The following is a 19316-nucleotide window of genomic DNA, read 5'->3' on the forward strand; positions in this document are numbered from 1 at the left end:
TTACCTATGTTATCTCTAATATGCTTAGTTTCCTATAGGTTAGCTTCATTTTACCTAAGTTGGCTCTAATATGCTAACTTAGAGCTTATATGCTTAGTTTCCTATAGGTTAGCTCCAAAATAACTTATGTTAGCACAAAATGATCAAGTTTACATAATAAGCTTATAGTCTTTTTCTTATTCTTCTTCTTTTCCAAAATGACATAGGTTAGCTTCATTTTACCTAAGTTGGCTCTAATATACTAACTTAGAGCTTATATGCTTAGTTTCCTATAGGTTAGCTCCAAAATAACTTATGTTAGCACAAAATGATCAAGTTTACATAATAAGCTTATAGTCTTCTTCTTATTCTTCTTCTTTTCCAAAATTCTTCTTATTCTTCTTCTTCTAGTATTCTTCTAGTCTTCTTCTTTTTCTTCTTCTAACTTCTTGTTTATCATTTTGCAGATTTGATTTAATTCACGGAAGCTTGCATGGATGGAGTGCTTCTTTTCTATTTGTGTTTTTATTTTGTATCAATGTGAAACTTTTGTGAATTGATGGATAACGGTGTTGGATGAACAATCTGAAACTTTTGTAATATGTAACGATGGAACTATGTGTTGGCTATGTATGTATATATGATGGAACTTGTGTGTTGGCTATGTATGTATATATGATGGAACTTGTGTGTTGGCTATGATTGTTATATGGATGCTTGTTGTATATATATGTGTTGGATATCTCATAGGTGAAATAGTGACCTGAGATTAAGAAAAAAAAATTAAAAAAATTGTTACTAATGGCGCACTACCATGTGGTGCGCCATTAGTATAGCAGACACTAGTGGCGCACCATGGGCAAAACTAATGGCGCACTGCTTGGTGCGCCATTAGCATACCAGATACTAATGGCGCACCAATGATGTGCCATTAGTAAAAAATTCTAGTGGCGTGATACTAATGGTGCATCGGTGGTGCGCCATTAGTAGGCAAAACCGGTGCGCCATTAGTAAGCCTTTTCCTAGTAGTGGCTGGATGCCAGAGGCAGGAGGTGGAGCGGCTTCGTCTTGCACGGAGCTTTGGTGGTGATATCAAGTCATGCCTGACCGACAAGTGCTACGCTTTGTCATGCCTGGTCGGCAGGTACTACGCACGACAGATCATCCAAGGACTTTAAGATGTGTCGGCTGGTGATACCTGGCAGCATGGCGCTGAGGTGTATCAGTGGCGACCGCGACGTGCTCAGCTGTTTGCGCGCAGGGAGGAGGCGTCGTTTGGCGCCGTGGTGGTGTCGACGATAGCTAGACCGAACAAGGTTGATGCATCAGTACAGTTCTAAAGATGGAGCAGTGGTAGTTGGCGGCGGCGGCATCTGAGTGCACGCCGGACCGCTGAGACCCATGCCCGGTAGGCGTCCTGGATGGGTTCTCAGGTCTTAGATGTTAGGTTTGGCTGCGATGTCTGTTTGGTATTAGGCCCAGGCTATCTGCGCCCCTTCATCAGTTGGATAGAGGTGTTTAGACGGCGGCTTTAGTCTTACTGTTGTATTACTTTGTAAGGTCTTGTGAGAATAATTAATAAAGTGGCCGTATGCATCGTCCATATGCAGAGGCCGGGGGTCATCCTCCTTTTCTAAAAAAAATACGTGCTAACCATGTACATGCATGGCTGGCCAGATCCATCTAGTGCATGGAGCGGGCCTGAAAACGGTGGATTTGAGCGTTTCTAGTGATGCAACCAAAACAGTGTTTTAAAGCGTGCGATGCAAGCTCAACATGATTGCATACAAGCAAACAGTTCAACACGAAAAAAAGACTGCATCCAGCGGGTCTAGTTAGGTTGGATGCAGGCTACCAAAGGCATCCTAAGCTACTCTCTCGCGCTCGCCCATCTCGCTCAAGCCATGAAACATTTCAGCTCCGACGAGTATTTTCTCCTTCAATCTGTAGAGCAGCCTGGATTGCTTTGCCATTGAGGTTGAACCAAACAAGGAAAGTCCTCTACAACAATCTCCATGTCCAAGATAGCACTACACTATTCTCCTGTGATCTAGCTATCCATGTAGGACGCCTGTAGCTTCCTGGGAGATTCTTGCTCGTCCTTGTCCTTGCCTCTTGTATCTACTCCTACTACTTCCTACCCAAGTTCCAAAGCCACAAGGCTTTTGGCTTGCATGGATTGGCCAGCCCAGGTCGGTCTCTACCGTAAGCGGGAGCAGCTCAAGGAAAGTCTACGCATGCTTGGATGGAATCGGATCACATGATCACTGTTTCTCCGCTACTGCTTGCAGTTGCAGTGCCCGTACATGCCCCATCTCAACTTCTCAACGCTGTATGCATGCGTCGGTGCATGGCCTTCTTCTTCCTGTTGTTTCAGGAAAGAAAACCCTCCTTGGCTCCTTCAGTCATTGATTTGTTACTATCTCACGGCCGCAAGCTGTGACTTGGGCGGTGCGTGCGAGGTGTCCATCCATCTCCAGTTTGAGCGTGACGTGGCGGTCCACATCTATCAGTACGTACGCGCTTCACCGTCCGGCCACTGTAACGACTTCATTTTTCGTGATAGTGTGAGATATGCCTTGTGGTTAGGTTAGGCACGTTACGTGCTTCAAATGCTATACAATAATTCAACGAGTTCTCTCGCAAGAAAAAATTATACTACTAGTTAAAGGAGCCGCGCGATGCTCGTTACTCGAAAGACACGGATGATCGATTAGTGGGCATCTTTTGACAATGACATGCATGTCTCTGTTGCTGCAGGCCGCTGTGGACATGTGGTACATATTCCATCGTCTCCTCGGCTGCCGGCCGCACTTGAGAGAGCCGCCAAGCCAACTGTTACCGGCCAACAACCCCCAAACGAATTGAAGAGAGGCGGGGCGGACCACGCCATTGCCGCACCTCCTCCCCCTCCTCCTTGGCTTCAACTCCACGCACGCACGCATGCATGCTTGCTTTCCAAACCAAGGGATAATTGGCCGCCCATCCATCTAAACATCGCCACCACACACCACATTATTCTCCAGGCACGCACAAGGATCGATCAGTGGAGGGGGTCCGTCGCCCTCTCACACCATGGCGAAACTTAGGTACTACTTCTGCTTCTTCCACTGCATGCATGGCCACGGCTGCACTGCCGAGCCGCCATTAATCTTTGCTTGCTGTGCTTCGCTAGCTCCACTCAGTCCGTTTTTTTTCTATATAAACGTAATGCTGCTGCCTCGTCTCCCTGGACCAGCTGCAGGAGCCTGGTGCGCTGTTGTTTGGGCCCTCCACGGGAAGGGGAAGCCGGCGACGCCATGGACGGTGTTAAGCTCAAGGTCGCCAGCAGATACGTAAGTGCCTCGTGCTTCCTGGCCATGTTTATAGGGTTGGCGCGTGCCGACAATAACATGCATGTTTCGTGTGTGCTGTGTATGTGCAGGTTATAATTAAAAATGACGTATTCGAGCTGACGCTGTCCAACCCCGACGGTATTGTAACTGGCGTGCGCTACAACGGTGTGGACAATCTTATGGAGATTCTTAACAAAGAAGACAACCGAGGGTACCAATCTTACTCTGCATCTATACTTTCTAGTTAGAGCTTCAGCTTATAGGTTATGCTATATCTGTCGATTTGTCTTGTACTACTATCCGAGGCGATGTGAGTTAAGCTATGCATCTTTTCATCTTCTGTCAGGTACTGGGACATTGTTTGGAATTCACCAGGACAGCGAACTGGAATATTTGATGTGTAAGAAGAGGAGCTCAACTTCATTCATTTACCCTCTTTTGTTTTTCTATTTTCTTCTCTTGTTTTGTTTTTTTGTTTCGGAAAGGAGGTTGAAAGTGAACGCTTGCACGCAGGATCAAAGGCACAGAGTTCCGCATCATACATCATGATGAAAACCAGGCTGAGGTCTCCTTCACCAGATCATGGGATCCTTCGCAGGAAGGGAAAGCTGTTCCGCTCATCATCGACAAGAGGTGACTGACTGATGAACAAGCATAAATTTGGAGCTGGGGAAAATCATGTTTAGCTGAGCAAGCATCTCTGTATGTACAAGTACAGGTTCATCGTGCTTCGCGGCTCCTCGGGATTCTACACCTACGGAATCTATGAGCACAAGGAAGGGTGGCCTGATTTTGGCATTGGGGAGACCAGAGTGGCCTTCAAACTTAGAAAAGACAAGTTCGTTCCCAACTTTAAGAAAGAAATTTTTGCTCTTCACTTAATTTTTTTCTTCCCACTGAAACTATGTGTTGGTGGACTTACTGCAGGTTCCAGTACATGGCAATGGCTGACAACAGGCAGAGAATAATGCCGATGCCTGATGACCGGTTGCCTCCCCGCGGCCAGCAATTAGCATACCCTGAGGCTGTCCTGCTTGTGGACCCAATTAATCCTAAACTCAGAGGGGAGGTAAGCTAATAGAGTCACAACAAGATTATCCATGATAAATATTTGACTTCATTCTGAATAACCTCTGCATTACTCATATGTCTGTCAAGGTCGACGACAAGTACCAATACTCGTGTGAAGACCGATACAATAGTGTCCATGGATGGGTGTCATCTGATCCTCCGATTGGCTTCTGGCAAATCACGCCCAGCGACGAGTTCCGTACTGGAGGACCTCTGAAGCAGAACTTGACATCTCATGTCGGGCCCACTATGCTCGCTGTAAGTTCAGACCTTAACAAAAATAACATTTACCCTGTTTTAGGGCTCATTCTTTTTACAGGATCTTCAAATCATAGGAATATGAAAAGTCATGTGCACTCCAATCCTTAGGAATTTTCCATGAGGTCTCACCTAATGCTAAGAATCCTTAAGAATTTTCCATGAGATCTCACGTAATGCTAAAAATCCGTAGGAATTAGGCCAATATAGGCGCAATCCTTAGGAATCTAGCACCTCTATTCCTATGAAACTAATGCTCATAGGAAAAAATCCTGTATAAATCCTCCAAACCGAATAAGCCCTTACTGTTTTTATTTTTATTGGATACTAATATGCAACAAGTTCTGAAAGGTCTCTTTATCTGGTCTTAGATGTTTCTTAGCGCTCATTATGCTGGAGATGACCTTTCGCCCAAGTTCACGAATGGAGAATATTGGAAAAAGGTTCATGGACCGGTGTTCATGTACCTTAACTCCAGTCAGGACGGATCAGACCCAAGTCTACTATGGGAGGATGCAAAAGTTCAGGTGATTATAGTTCAGCAAATAAGTAGTACTTTAGGGTACAATTCAATTTTCACACAACAAGAGAGCACTCCATAAGTTAGTATAATAATTTATCAAATGACAGCAATTATGGCAGAGTGACTTATATTTTGTATATTGTTATGAGCAGTACATAAGTAACTCGGTCGGCACTTGATGTCATCTTTAATGTTTGCCTTGGAAAATCAGGTGATGATGGAGAAACAGAGCTGGCCCTATGATTTTGCACTTTCAGAGGATTTCCAGAAGACTGAGCAAAGAGGTTGTATCTCTGGTAGATTGCTTGTAAGAGACAGGTAGTACATAATCTCCCAGTTATGTACGACTAGATAAGGTTCACAGTAATTTGAATTTTCAATTACCCTAGATCTAGTTCAAGCACCATACATATGCATATCTTACTACCACATATATGATCAGGTATATTATAGAGGATGAGGATCTTTATGCCGCATCAGCCTATGTAGGCTTAGCATTACCAGGAGAGGCTGGATCGTGGCAAAGAGAGTGCAAGGTACGTACCACATGCTTATAAGCTACAGTATAGCGTTACGACATGCTTATATGGCCTGTATTATTGTGGATAATGGAGTTTTTCCCTGACTTACAGGGGTACCAATTCTGGTGTCAAGCAGATGCAGATGGTAGCTTCTACATAAAGAACATTGTAACTGGAAACTACAACCTATATGCGTGGGTTCCGGGTTTCATCGGGGACTACAGATTCGACGCCACACTAACAATTTCTTCAGGTTAGCCTGGCTTAGTACTAGTTGCAGCCTGCCTCTAACTTGAATGACTGGTGTCCTGACAAGAAATTGCTGAGCAATGGTGTTCAGGGGACGATATCTATCTGGGTGACCTCGTGTTCGAGCCACCGAGAGACGGCCCTACCATGTGGGAGATCGGAATACCCGATAGGTCTGCTGCCGAGTTCTACGTTCCAGACCCCAACCCCAACTATGTCAACAGACTCTTCATCAATCATCCTGACAGGTGAAAGAAACCTTTGCGTCCAGCAGTTAATCATGCAGCTGTTTCTAATCATACGGTGTTACATACAGGTTCAGGCAGTATGGGCTTTGGGAGAGATACGCAGAGCTGTATCCGGACCGTGATCTGGTGTACACCATCGGCGAAAGCAACTACAGCACTGATTGGTTCTACGCTCAAGTTACCAGGTGATGTCTGTCTGTTGTTGGCTCACTCAGATATCATACAACTACCCTAAAAAAGGGATATCATACAAGTGTTTTTGCACTAACATCTTGCCTGATCCGTGCCTGTCTCAACTGAACTGCAGAAGAAGTGATGGGGATACGTACCAGCCCACCACATGGCAGATAAGGTTCAGCCTCGACGCCGTCCCTCCCAACAGCACGTACAAGTTCCGGGTGGCGCTCGCGTCTTCAGCCAACGCTGAACTGCAGGTTTCTGAATTGAATTTTCAGAACCAACCCCAACGTTTCGTTCGCTGATGCTCATGTTGGTTCTCTTTCTTATCATGGTCATCATCGCCATCCTGTTGCATGCATTTCCAGGTCCGTTTCAACGACGAGGCACGGGCTGTGCCTCACTTCACCACGGGGCTCATCGGGCGCGACAACGCGATCGCGAGGCACGGGATCCATGGCCTCTACTGGCTCTTCAACGTGGGTGTGAGTGGAGCCTGGCTTGTCCGAGGGATCAACACCATCTATCTGAAGCAGCCCAGGAACCAGAGCCCGTTCCAGGGGGTCATGTACGACTACCTGCGTCTGGAAGGACCCTGTGTTGTGCCTGCCGCTAACTCAGGCCCAAAAGCTAATTGATTAATCAGCCTGCCTTAGCCGTATTGTATTTGTGTAAGTGACACCTAGCTAGCTAGTACAGCTGTAATGTATATGATTCAGCAGAGCATCCATGTCCTAATTAATACCACGTCATGCATAATCTGTATATGCCTGTGTTCTCAACTCTGTTTACTACCGTGCTCGGTTTCTGGTGAAGTGTTTTGGTGCTGTAATATGCCAAAATCTCACCACAACTAGCCTACAATCCAGGGTGCATGTTACTGGAAAAATGAATGTATTCTAGTTTTGGATGTGCTTCTTCCTGGCGGGGAGGGAGTCATGAATGCAACTCGACGACATTCCTCGGCCACATGCGCGCCGATCGTCCTAGCCGTAGAGAAGGCCGTTTCAGGTCGTCCGGGTCCAGGTGTCCGGCCCCCCGCGCGCCACAACAGCCGCCCCATCCACCCTACTCCAGCCCGCGGGCCAATCGCGCCGCAGACCGTGATTTCCGAGATAAGGACGTGGCCCCCTCCCTCACTCCATTGGCGCGCGCTGCCTGGTATTTAACCTCCCTCCCTTGCCCCTCTCTTCCTCACGCAGCCATCAGTAGCAGCGGCAGCCGCACATCAGCAGCTTGCTCTGTTCCATCCGGCAGCAATGGCGGCCTCCACCACAATGGCGCTCTCCTCCCCCGCGATCAAGCTCGCCGGAGCCTCGTACGCGCTCGGCGGCGGCCGCGTCACCATGCGCAAGGCCGCGCCCAAGGCCGCCGCCTCCAACAGCCCCTGGTACGGCCCCGACCGCGTGCTCTACCTCGGCCCGCTCTCTGGCGAGCCCCCGAGCTACCTCAGCGGCGAGTTCCCGGGCGACTACGGGTGGGACACCGCGGGCCTCTCCGCCGACCCGGAGACCTTCGCCAAGAACCGCGAGCTCGAGGTGATCCACTGCCGCTGGGCCATGCTCGGCGCGCTCGGCTGCGTCTTCCCCGAGCTGCTCGCCCGCAACGGCGTCAAGTTCGGCGAGGCCGTCTGGTTCAAGGCCGGCTCCCAGATCTTCAGCGAGGGCGGCCTCGACTACCTCGGTAACCCTAGCTTGGTCCACGCTCAGAGCATCCTTGCCATCTGGGCTTGCCAGGTCGTGCTCATGGGCGCTGTCGAGGGGTACCGCGTTGCTGGTGGCCCGCTCGGAGAGATCGTCGACCCACTCTACCCCGGTGGCAGCTTCGACCCCCTTGGCCTAGCTGACGATCCAGAGGCGTTTGCCGAGCTCAAGGTGAAGGAGATCAAGAACGGCCGCCTTGCAATGTTCTCCATGTTTGGATACTTTGTGCAGGCCATCGTCACCGGTAAGGGTCCGCTTGAGAACCTCGCTGACCACCTCGCCGACCCCGTCAACAACAACGCGTGGGCCTTCGCCACCAACTTTGTGCCCGGCAAGTAAACACATGAAAATCGACTTCTCAGGAGTATATGTGTGCTCTGGATGTATGATTAATATCTGATCGTTGATGTTGTACACTATCAAAGATGTTTACAAATAGCGCCCATCTGGAACATGAAATGTCTATATGAGAAATGCATGGTTTTCATTTTCCATATGAATACGAGTGGACATTAATTGTTTGGGTTTGCTAAACATCAAGTACTTGATTTTTTTGGTGTCATTCACTTTCCGCTATGTGCGAGGCCGAAGGCGAAGACAACATGAGGAGCGGCGGCCACGCCAAGGCCAAGCCGTGGATAAGCAGGAGTCGGCGATAGTTGCCGGGAGAGAGTTTGAAACTTCATGAGTGCGGGTTGGGAGGGGGGAGGGGGGGAGGGGTTGGGAGGGTCGTAGTTGGAGCTGTTCATTGGGGTGGGGCTTAGAGAGATTACCGGGGAGGTTGAGGGGAGGGCGAGGCGGCGCACGGCAAAGCCCGATGCAGACAGCTAGGGCTGGGTTGGAGGGGTGGCTGCAAGAGGAAGATGAACAATATGTGATCTATTTTTGATCGTTGGATGAAGATCCAGTGGTTGTTAATAGTGTCTGAGTCGTAGATGAAATTTTCAGGTACTGAAACCTGACTGCACTCCCTTAATTGGTTGCTCCGTTGGTTATCACTTTCTCACTTTAGCTGTACTCAAATTGGCTGATGAAGTTAAGAATCTAGTTACACCTTTGTTACATTTTTGTGCCAAGAGTGTGACAAACCACCATTTGGTCGTCAACTGCACTTTTGTCAATGCTTGGTACTGCGGGAATTACCCCAACTCCACATATGATGCTTTGTGTTCGTTTTGTATACGAAAGAACTGCTCCACACACGATAATTATGGACCGATCCTTGTACGACAAATCAATCCAGCGACTGTCAACTCTTCTTTTTTTGTCAATCCAGCGACGGTTTTCATCTTGAGAGTCCAACTTCCATTCAAACATTCCACTATTTTTTGCAGATAATATGTAGAGTAAGGAAGATTTGTGAGGGTGGCTATTTTAACGCTTGCAATCCATAAACCGCAAGATCAAATGTTGAAAAAAGAACAGAATGAAGAACTTAAAAGCATATAATCGTCTAGCTAGTAGGCGTATGGCTGGGAAACTGAGCGTCACTCTGATAAGCAATGTCAACACTGTCATAATGCCTCCAGATCAAATTAAATAGCAGAACAATGTATCATCTGGACCATGGCTAGGCCTAGACATTTAGACCAGTAACAACTGTAAAAGGAGATATTCGTGATGGGATCATATCGCAGTACCACAGAAAATACGTGTAATAACTGAAGAGGGGGAAAATCCCATGTATACCAACAAAATACTCAGTAGTGACACCTGTGCACAAAGGGCTACAGCATGGTGAGACTTGACAGTATATCAACACAAGTCATGTTAAACCAACCACGTATCATATCAGCCGACGATCCACAGATGCATCAACATCGAGCGTTAACAGAATATTCTCTAATTATAGCACCGGTATTGCTCCTTCCAACAACTGGTTGCAGTCTCTCAGCCGTATACAGATCACGGAAAATAGCAAAAACAGGGACACTATTGCTACTGTTTCGGTGAAAAAAAATGGAAGTTTCTACAATTGATTTGGAGAATGGGGCTACAAAATTTGTAATGACCTTATGTTGTGTCCAGGAAAGGAATGAAGATACTATAGTTTACGTACCTAATATGGCAATAACAAACCCAGTGCATCCCATCTAAGGTAGCCATCAAGGTGAGGGCTTCCAACTTCAGCAGTGGAATCTGCACACATCTGTGTATCCATTCTGCTACAATGGCACAACAACTGAATGGAGCTCAGACTGTATGTATTTGATCAGGTAAAAAACGTGACAACATCTCTTCTGTATCCCCTAACTATCAACATGCGTGGGACGTTCTCTACAAGCAGATCCATGTACTCCATGTAGAAGTATGCAGGGTGATTCAGCGGTGGCGGAGGGAGGCTCACTAGCACCACAGCTGCCATCCTGGAGTACCTGAGTATCGTCGAGTTCAACTTCAACATTGTATAGAGGAATTTATCGACCTTTTGCTCGTTCACAACAACTTGCTTCCCATCCACCATTTGCGGCCGTCCTTCTCTTTGTGTGGTTTCCTTCATCTCAGAAAGGTATGTGCTGATCCTGCGCTGTGCACTTGCGTAAGCCTCTTGGGAATCATCTGGCTGAGCACCACTGCTACTGCTCTCCACATGAGATTCCCATGACTTCATGGTCACAACAATGACCTCGGCGTGCATCCTAAGATCGTACAAGAACTTTTTGACATCAGTCTTTAGCTCTTCAGCATCAGTGTCCTCTTCCGCTATGCAGAAGACTTGGATCTTGCAGCTTTCGAAGGTCGCTTTTGTGAGCAGGAGCTGGGACAGAAGAAGCATCAATCCTCCATCTCTCACAATCCAGTAGAGGTCAATAGTACCATACTGTCTCTGGAACTCATTAGGCCACTCATCAAGACCCTTCACAATAACAACTGCCTTGTTAGCAGTGATGCAATCATTTATTATACTGACAAAGGTTGATGGTATCTCTGTCAGATTCTCACGGCGCCAAATCTCAGGGTACCGCACCACAACAATATTCGGCTTCAAATTACCAAGGCCCATCGTCTGAACAATGCTACGGAAGCCCTCAGACATTGAAGGTGCTACAATTATCTCTGCAACACCCTCACAACGTTTGTACTCAATGTAGGCCTCCAGCTGATGACAGGCAGTCTTAGCATCCTCAGCCAGTTCATGATAATCACCGTCAATTGTCGAGACAAATATTGACATACCACGGCCCTTCTTCTTCATACAATTGGCGAAATCAGCAAGTTTTGGATGACAAGGGACATTTTCTGGAAGTTTACCCCAAGGGCGGCATAATATCAGAGGAATGGGGTACCAATTCTTAGGATGAACTTGGTTTGCTGTGAGAAGAACAGTGGGGTGAGTGTTAGAATAATGAGTTTGCATAGATTACTCTTTGTCATGCAGAAAGTAATACCTCCTAGCGACCTGAGACTCCGCAATGCCAACTGAAAATATGCACTCTTGAACCCATCTCCCCAATCTCCAGCCTTCCCTTTTAAGCTCACATAGTAATAGATGAGGCTTGCAAGGGCAAGGGAGATAACAGTGAAAGACCAAGAGATCAAAAACATGATGACTGAAATTTGAGAGAAAGATTATTAAGTGGAAAGCACAACTATAAACACAACATGAGGGTGCATTTTAACTAGCTGTGGACCACAAGAAATATGAGGTAAGCAAATTGGATTGAAAATCATACATGTGAATAGAACTCTTAAGTCAAAATTCACAATAATGCCTAAGTCAGTATACATTTTCAAGTATATAAAATAGCATTCAGTAAAAGTATTACAGGCAGCTCAGGATGAATGTCATGGATGACGAAATAAAACAGTGAAGAGTCAAATGGCGTACCAACGCAAAGTAATGCACCAACAAGTGAAAGACTCCAGTGGTGAAGTTTCCATCGAGGGCGCCAACTAGGAGCATCAAGTAAGTCAAGCAGAAAGCACGACAAGTTCACACCAGCATAGCACAACAGAAAGAACATAGTGATAGTGGGTGTAATCAGATCCAAGTTCCCAATAATCACACATCCAATACAGATTAATGCTGTGAATAAAGTTGCTGCGTGAGGTTCGGCTCCTTCAGAAACCTTAAAGTAATTAAGGACTGGAAGGATGTCATCATTTGCTATTGCTGCTAGTAACCTTGGAGCCCCTGTCAAACTCTGCAGTGCTGCACCTAAAGTGGACAGGATAATACCAATGTAAATCACTACTGGAGCAGGCCATGCCACTGTAGCAGTAAGAAGCCTGCAAGTATTAAGGATGTTTATGAGCTAACCACACAATAACTCAGTAACGTAGCAGCTGATGGGACTTAAGACAGAACTGCAGCCTACAGCCATGCTATCAGAACGTAGTTGTTCGATAAAAGAATATAGACAAAAACAGATTCAACAACTATGTGTGTTGTATATAAAGCATGAATATTGACCGTGTAAAGTAGATTAGTCGACAGAACTTTCTTGTTAGCTAAAGATGGAAAAAAAAGAAACAAAAATCGTTCTGACTGAAAGCATGGGGTTTGTGCCCTCAAACAGGACCTACCCAGAAGAACTTTATGTGCCCGATGCCCATAACAGCCAGAAGAACAGCTGTGGCAGTGAGATTTTCTCTACTAATATAGCAAATAACCACACTCTGACGACAGTAGAAAAGCAGAACTCTAGCATACAAAATATTCCATGCCCTAGAGAACACATTACCTAAATTCTAAAGTGGGATCAATGATAACTTTCAGCACTGAAAAGCACGTACCTATCAGTTAGAAGCTCTTCTCTTGTGGACAAGGCTCCAAACAGCAGCACAGAAAACAAGTACATAGCAGTTGTTGTGAGAGTTGCAGATAATGTTCCAATTGGTATTGAACGTTGTGTATCTTTCAGTGAAGCAGATCGATTTGAGCCAGCCATAATTCCAGTGACTGCTGGGAAAAAGAGACCTACCAAAGCACTGAAAAGTATACAAAAATGTGTCAGCAAGTTGCATTTGCACAGACAAAGAAGTCTTGCAGGCCCGTAAACTTTGTTTCCAATAATAGAGTTTTTTTTTTGCATGAATTCAATAATAGAGTTTGATTCATCTCCAGCCTTCAGTCTCGCAAGGCTAGACAACAGGTCCCTAAACTCATACAGAAGTTTTACATAGGCCCTTATAAGTCTGGATAGTCCCTAAACTTGTCGTCCTTGGTCAAATACTCCCTCCGTTCCTAAATATAATGTTTTTTAGAGATTCCAATGCAGACTACGTATGGAGCAAAATGAGTGAATCTACACTCTAAAATACGTCTACATACATCCATATGTAGCCCGTATTAAGTCACTAAAAGGCTTATATTTAGAAACGGAGGGAGTAGTACCAAAAGCTGTGAGTTAACGGAGGTTTCTGATGTGGAGGGTTGGTTTCATTGTTCCATCAAAGATGGGCAGAGATACTGATGCCCTTTCTCTGGCTAGAGACAATCCCATCAAATAGATATGAAATTTGCTGCTTGGGTTTGTCTGAACTAGGTTCAATAATGGTATTACAGTCCATGTTAATGCACCCATCAGGTTATGTGTTTACGGATGGGACAAATTATGTATGTTTACCATGTGACCCCTGTTAACAGAAGTTGCGGTTGATATCAAGTAATTCGGTCAGTTAGACCAACTTGCAGCCAATCAAATATCCTGGAAGTTTAATAACTTAAATGAAACGTTTATATGACTAAATCGCACTTTGCACCAGGTAGATTGCCACTTATTTCACTTTGCACCAGATTTCGCCAAAAAAGAAATTGCATTGGGTCCGGCACAATAATATTTTTAACTGAAATCTCTAAGTATATATTTCGCCCCATAATATACATGCATGAATTATCATCAAAAAAATTCTACAAAACCTGATGCAAATTGCAACATTATTATGCAGACCTAGTGCAAAGTGAAAACTCTTGCAAAACCTGGTACAAAGTGTAATCTACTCTATAAACTTCAGGGCACATTGCAATTCTGACTAAAGAATGAACATGCATGTAAGGACCCTATTAACATATAATGGGAGTAGGTTGTCGCCATGATTGTACAAGTTCATAGGGTCAAGTGAAAATTGTGTACAATGACTAGAGTATGCTTGAGATTCAACATAGATATACATGGAATGACAGAGAATTTTCATGTTTTTAGAGATGTTAGAAGCTTACTTGAAATCCCAATATATAGAACCATTTGGATCAGGAACTCCTGCATTGTTTGTACGTTGATATTCTGAACCCCAGTTGTCTCTGAGTGAGGTTAGACTCAACCCAGTGATCCCCTCTAAGTAGGAAAGCCAGCATTACAATTGAATGCATAAATGCATAATGATGATTATCCAAAATATAGGCCACATGGTACTTACTTGGAGCATTGTGTCTTGGTGCAATGAAGACACCAAGATATATGCACAACAGTGAAAAGAGTACTGGTATTAAGAAGGCAGGTGCAACCTTGTTGATGATTTTGACACCACCGAATACAATAAAACAGAGCAGTATGGTCACAATAACACCATATACTTGAAGGTCATGCAAGCTGGGTGTCGATATAGTTGCCGTGCCAGCTGTTGCTGTACCGTTTAATAATGTATTGTTCACCACTGTTACACTCTCTGCATTATTAAAAAACTATGAGTTAGTCAAATAGAAATCGAAATTGACATTACAAGTTAAGAAAAAAGTAAGTATTGTGTAGTGTGGCTCTACTTCCTTTTCTCAATTTCTCACAAAACATGAACCAAGTTAGCAATGCAAATAAAATAAAATGCGGGCATTCTCTACGCCCTAATAAAAGTTTGAAGTACAGGAGTCACTTGTACATAATTCAACATTTCGACTCGGCAATCACAAATACAAAAGAACTTACTGACTAGTATCACTTGTAAATTACCTTGAAACAATCCTGCAGAAGGAATGGCATCCAAAAAGGTTTCTACAGCACCCAGAACATACCTGAAATGAGTGGTAAGTTAGCATGAATACATGTCAATCAAACTAACAAAACAAATTAAAAATTGAATCATCTGAAATTCCAATGGGACAAAGAGCTAAGAGTTTATATTACTAATTCAGCTGTGTTCTATCATTATTGACAATCCAGACATTTTTCTTTCGAGCATAATGGTTTAAGTGTACATTACTTTATAAATAACCAACCTTTGGAACCTCTGCAAACCAATCATTCATTAGTAGCAGTCAAGGCCAACAAACATCAAAATATAGCACAAAACCCTTCAATTTCACTACTTCGTATTCTACTATAAACCATTCCACTCATCTCATACTAACTTGAAGAACTAATATGATGCCAGCTTCCAAGCAGCAGATGCAGAAATAATAATATCCTCATAACTCGGTCCACAAGCAAACAAAGATAAATGAAATTTGAAAGGCAAACTAGTGCTTGGCTATTGCGGTGTATACTTACATGGACCCAGCAACCGCATTTCCAAGAAAGAAACACAATCCAATACTAACTCCAACTTCAGGACCAAGCGCACGGCCAATGAGATAATATGGTCCACCACCCTATGGATCATACAAAATGCACATCAGCTAACGTACACATTTAAGTTTATCAAGGTAGCAGCATCACACATCAAGAAAGTTCTAGAAGTATTCTGTATTCCCAGCAATAAATCTAGATCGTCGAATTTAACCATATCACGCACCAGGTTCAACAAACGAAATCAAGACAATAGACCAGCAAAACTAAGGCATATCAGGTATCAACCCTATTACATGAACTCACCACCAGTAGCAAAATGTCCAGCATACCTTCATTGCCCCATTTGTTGCAATGGCACTTAATGATAAGCCGGTTAAAAATGTACAAGCACCACAGAATGAGACTAAAACAAGCGACTGCCATATGCCTGCCATGCCTACAATCCTACAGAAAGGGAAAAAAAATATTAGCCAGAGTTGAATAACCCAAAAAGAAATTTTTAGCTGAAAAAGGTGTACATGCATCACATTTTCTGAAATACCACTTCCAACAAGGGTATAAAAGTGTCCAGTACGAAAGGCATTAATATTGCAAGATTAGTCAAATGTGCCCACACTGGATAACAATACCTTTACAGACTTTGCAGTTACTCTTACTTGGTTCTACTTCTACCATGGGAAAATCTCATACAACTAGGAATTGAAATATTACAGGTGGCCCTCTGCCAGAGAATGATAACACGGTGACCAGCATGGCAGCATAGCAAATTTATTTTGCAAAAAAACAAATAAGATCAAAACGCTGACATGCAGTAGCAAAAACAAGTGCACATAATGGCAATACTAACCAGGTAAAACGGATATAATAAATGATCCCCAAGATATTCTGCAAGCATGGTACAAAGACACCCATCATTGTACCAAACTTAGGTCCAGCTTCCTGCTAACCAAATGAAAGCAATGGAATAAGTAATACAGTTTTTCTAACTATCCATATATCCAAATGACATAAACCAAATAAACAGAAACAAACAGGTCGATGAAAATCAATGAAACAGTGAAGAAACTTTGGAGATCCGGCATGAAAACGCAAATGTACAAATCAGCAACTATTGTTGACTAAATATATTTAGAGATGTAGCAAACCGTCAAACACGATAGGTGACAGTATCAGCAAATAATTGAGCCCAAGCACTACTCTTTCCTGTTAACTAAATCCAAATATAGTAACTCGTAGTTATTCACGTTTAACTAGGAAAAGTGTGATGAAGTATCAAACAGATGGAATTCATCCTAAATTTTGGAACTGGAGACAACCTTCGGCCGTCCAATGGTAATTGCTACATCCTCTCCCTCCCTAGGACTCGAAGGAGCTGGGACCTCTTCTCCTGTCATGCTGTTCAGATTCGATCAGATACTTATGTCATAAAGTAAAATAACTAGTTCAAGCTATTTCTTTGGAGAGCACATGCTTAATATATTAATCAAAACTATGTGTGCTTAATAGAAGGAGATATATCTCAAGTTTTCAGACAAACTAAATAAAATAACACAAAGATGGACAGTACCTCTTGAGGCCCAAAATATTTACAAGTGAATCAAACCCAAAAAGCTCTAGCTTTGAATCCCTTTGAGATCCACTGGATGTAGCATGATCACCAGAACCTCCTTGCATGCTTGGATCAATAGTTAGATTAGCACCACCAGGCTTAAGGTTCCTATGGTATACATAAAAGAAAGCTTGTTGAGTTCATAAATTCGCAACTTGACAGTTTGTGTCATCTAAATCATCTTGCTAATTACAATGACCATTCAAAGAAACGGATGGAATGAAATCTGCAGAAATTATGCCTGATAATGTGTCATGGAATATGCAAATCAAAATATAAAATCGAGAAGGGAAGCCAGTAGGTACAAGAAAGGAATATATATGCATGATGCAAATAAGTAAAGTAGTGTCAAGTAATATCCCAAGCAAACTACAAAGATCAATAACAAGAACTGATATTGAAAGGGAAACATTAACCGCTCAAGTAGTGACAGGTGTGGCACTCATTGACTAACATTCTAACTACAGAACTCTAAACCATGGATATATACCAATAGAAGCTCGACATCAATTATCAATATGTGAGTACACACAAAATATCATATGCCAAAAGGAAAATCCTACTGCACAGTCATTCAAATATATCAAACCCGAGTAGATTACAATATATAAAATGATCACCAAATTTCAAAAGTCGAGGTCATGGCCTCACATTGAAGGCAGTCTACAAACAAACAGAACTAATGTGAATTTCACAACCCTGCTCATAATGCATTGGGCTCTAAATGAAGGAAGCAACTCCAAAAGGCTATTAAAAGCCTAAGATTGTAGTCTCAAACAGTCCACAGCCAGTATGTAGTTCCCATGTGTCTGTACTGCTCACGAAGACTATCATCCGAATAAAACTGTCCAGTTGAACACCTCGTTTGGCTAAATAACTCGCTGTCAAGACAATGCACAGATATTCGCAGCAACTATGCTAGCTGGTGATTCTCGCAGAAGTGTAACACGTACTAAACCCGAAACCCTTGAACTCTGATTGTGTATCAAACAGAAACAAAATGCTAAGGAAACCCACATATATGAGACGAAGTATGCATCACCTAGGCGGCTGGGGTGTTACGGCGCCATGGCCAGTGACGGAGGTGGAGCCGGGGCTGGGCTCCATGGAGGTCATCTGGATGACGGCGCTGTCGTCCGAGCCCACTGGTCGGTAGCGTCGCCCGTTGGGCGGCGCTGGCACCGGCAGCCCATCCTCCGCGGCCTCGATCTCCCCATTCTCCATCCCAGGAAGCTGCAGCCACGCACAAAGAAGTTGGTGCTGTGAGATCTAGGTTTTTAGAGTAGACGCTGAAGCAGTCCCGAGCAGCGGCGGAGCAGGGGGCTGGTGGCCGTGGAGGGCGTGGATCTGGATCCGAGGCTGAGCGTGGGGAGCAGGGGCTGTTCGGGCGGCAGCGGGGCGCGATCGCTGTAAGCTTACCAGGTTTGACGAAGAGCAGGGGGAGGTGGAGGTGGGCGCTGCGGTGACGGAGCAGTCACCGGCGGCGAGGAGAGCGGGGAGTTAACGGGGAAGGTGGGCAACGGTCGGAGGGGAGATGGAAAAGGCTACGAAACTGGGTTTGCTTCGTCCCTCATTTTTTGCGCCGGGCACCCTGGAAATTAGGTCCGTCTTTGAGTTGAGGACACGGCTCCGGAGTGAGGGAGGGAAGGATTGCTTCTCCACGAAGCTCCTACGCTGCGTGTTGACTTTTTTTTGACTTAAGAAGAAGATGTTTCAAATGCTTAGGGCATGTACAATGGTTGATAAGACACTCTTATTTAAGTCTTACAATGTAATTTAGATATGACAAAAAAATATGTCTACAACGGGTCATTTCTTAGCCTTATCTCCAATAACTAGTTATTCCTAAAAACAGGGTGATATGTATATGTGCTAAGAGATCACATCTTGTCTTCTCTTCAATAAGAGAAGACAAACATTTTCTTATGATTTCTCTCTCCTCCACCTCATCATTTATCCTACATGGCATTGCTAAGATAGAACAATTGTACATACCCTAAAACTGCACTCATCGGAGCAAACACAACGTCAGGACCCAAATCATAGAGACACCCAAGGCTAAAACCACTGTCGAATGGCTGAAGAGAATGTTTCAGCCAATGTACGGCTCAGATCGTCGAATGACTCACAAGTGGAATTCTACGTCTCTGATGGACCTCGCCGTCGGTTACCTTTCTGTTTAAACAAAGTCACTGTTT

The 19316-nt window shown here is 44.4% G+C and overlaps 3 protein-coding genes across 6 annotated transcripts; 2 read left to right on the forward strand and 1 right to left on the reverse strand.

Annotated features, from left to right (window-relative positions):
* Nucleotides 1-2796: 2796 nt before the first annotated feature.
* On the forward strand, nt 2797-7176 carry LOC119334413 (probable rhamnogalacturonate lyase B). The gene is made up of 16 exons (XM_037606988.1): nt 2797-3068; nt 3218-3314; nt 3404-3525; nt 3661-3714; nt 3828-3947; nt 4033-4152; nt 4242-4383; nt 4473-4643; nt 5015-5170; nt 5378-5484; nt 5609-5702; nt 5799-5940; nt 6028-6184; nt 6253-6369; nt 6492-6618; nt 6730-7176. The coding sequence occupies exons 1-16, from the start codon at nt 3055-3057 to the stop codon at nt 6997-6999; spliced, it is 2010 nt and encodes a 669-aa protein (XP_037462885.1). The 5' UTR covers nt 2797-3054; the 3' UTR covers nt 7000-7176.
* Nucleotides 7177-7551: 375 nt separating this feature from the next.
* LOC119327345 (chlorophyll a-b binding protein of LHCII type 1-like) lies at nt 7552-8583 on the forward strand. The gene has a single exon (XM_037600465.1). It carries the CDS (start codon nt 7621-7623, stop codon nt 8401-8403), a length of 783 nt encoding a protein of 260 aa, XP_037456362.1. The 5' UTR covers nt 7552-7620; the 3' UTR covers nt 8404-8583.
* A 1139-nt stretch (nt 8584-9722) lies between these two features.
* On the reverse strand, nt 9723-18709 carry LOC119328134 (cation-chloride cotransporter 1-like). Of its 4 annotated transcripts, none has more exons than XM_037601159.1 (14): nt 18538-18709; nt 18161-18351; nt 17077-17226; nt 16826-16904; nt 16357-16448; nt 15839-15953; nt 15489-15589; nt 14952-15013; nt 14425-14673; nt 14228-14342; nt 12802-12996; nt 11894-12294; nt 11454-11615; nt 9723-11376 (listed from the first exon to the last, which is right to left on the reverse strand). In XM_037601159.1, exons 2-14 carry the CDS (start codon nt 18340-18342, stop codon nt 10277-10279), a joined length of 3003 nt encoding a protein of 1000 aa, XP_037457056.1. In that variant the 5' UTR covers nt 18343-18351; nt 18538-18709; the 3' UTR covers nt 9723-10276. The 4 variants fall into 4 exon arrangements, with proteins under 4 accessions (XP_037457056.1, XP_037457055.1, XP_037457057.1 ...); XM_037601158.1 differs by having other exon boundaries at nt 16357-16451; XM_037601160.1 differs by lacking the exons at nt 18161-18351; nt 18538-18709 and having other exon boundaries at nt 15813-15953; nt 17077-17137.
* Between the last annotated feature and the right edge of the window lie 607 nt (nt 18710-19316).

This window comes from Triticum dicoccoides, chromosome 7A (genome assembly GCF_002162155.2).
Source record: "Triticum dicoccoides isolate Atlit2015 ecotype Zavitan chromosome 7A, WEW_v2.0, whole genome shotgun sequence".
NCBI classification, from domain to species: Eukaryota; Viridiplantae; Streptophyta; class Magnoliopsida; order Poales; family Poaceae; genus Triticum; species Triticum dicoccoides.

Excerpts from the sequence above, each read along its gene's own strand:
- LOC119327345 (XM_037600465.1), top strand. The coding sequence starts at position 7,621 with ATGGCGGCCTCCACCACAATGGCGCTCTCCTCCCCCGCGATCAAGCTC.
- LOC119328134 (XM_037601158.1), bottom strand. The coding sequence starts at position 18,342 with ATGGAGAATGGGGAGATCGAGGCCGCGGAGGATGGGCTGCCGGTGCCA. Across the intron at positions 16,452-16,825 it reads TTACCATTGGACGGCCGAAG|CAGGAAGCTGGACCTAAGTT; the intron begins GTTGTCTCCAGT and ends TCATTTGGTTAG. Across the intron at positions 15,590-15,838 it reads CAACAAATGGGGCAATGAAG|GGTGGTGGACCATATTATCT; the intron begins GTATGCTGGACA and ends TATGATCCATAG.
- LOC119334413 (XM_037606988.1), top strand. Across the intron at positions 4,153-4,241 it reads TTCAAACTTAGAAAAGACAA|GTTCCAGTACATGGCAATGG; the intron begins GTTCGTTCCCAA and ends GACTTACTGCAG. Across the intron at positions 5,485-5,608 it reads AGATTGCTTGTAAGAGACAG|GTATATTATAGAGGATGAGG; the intron begins GTAGTACATAAT and ends ATATATGATCAG.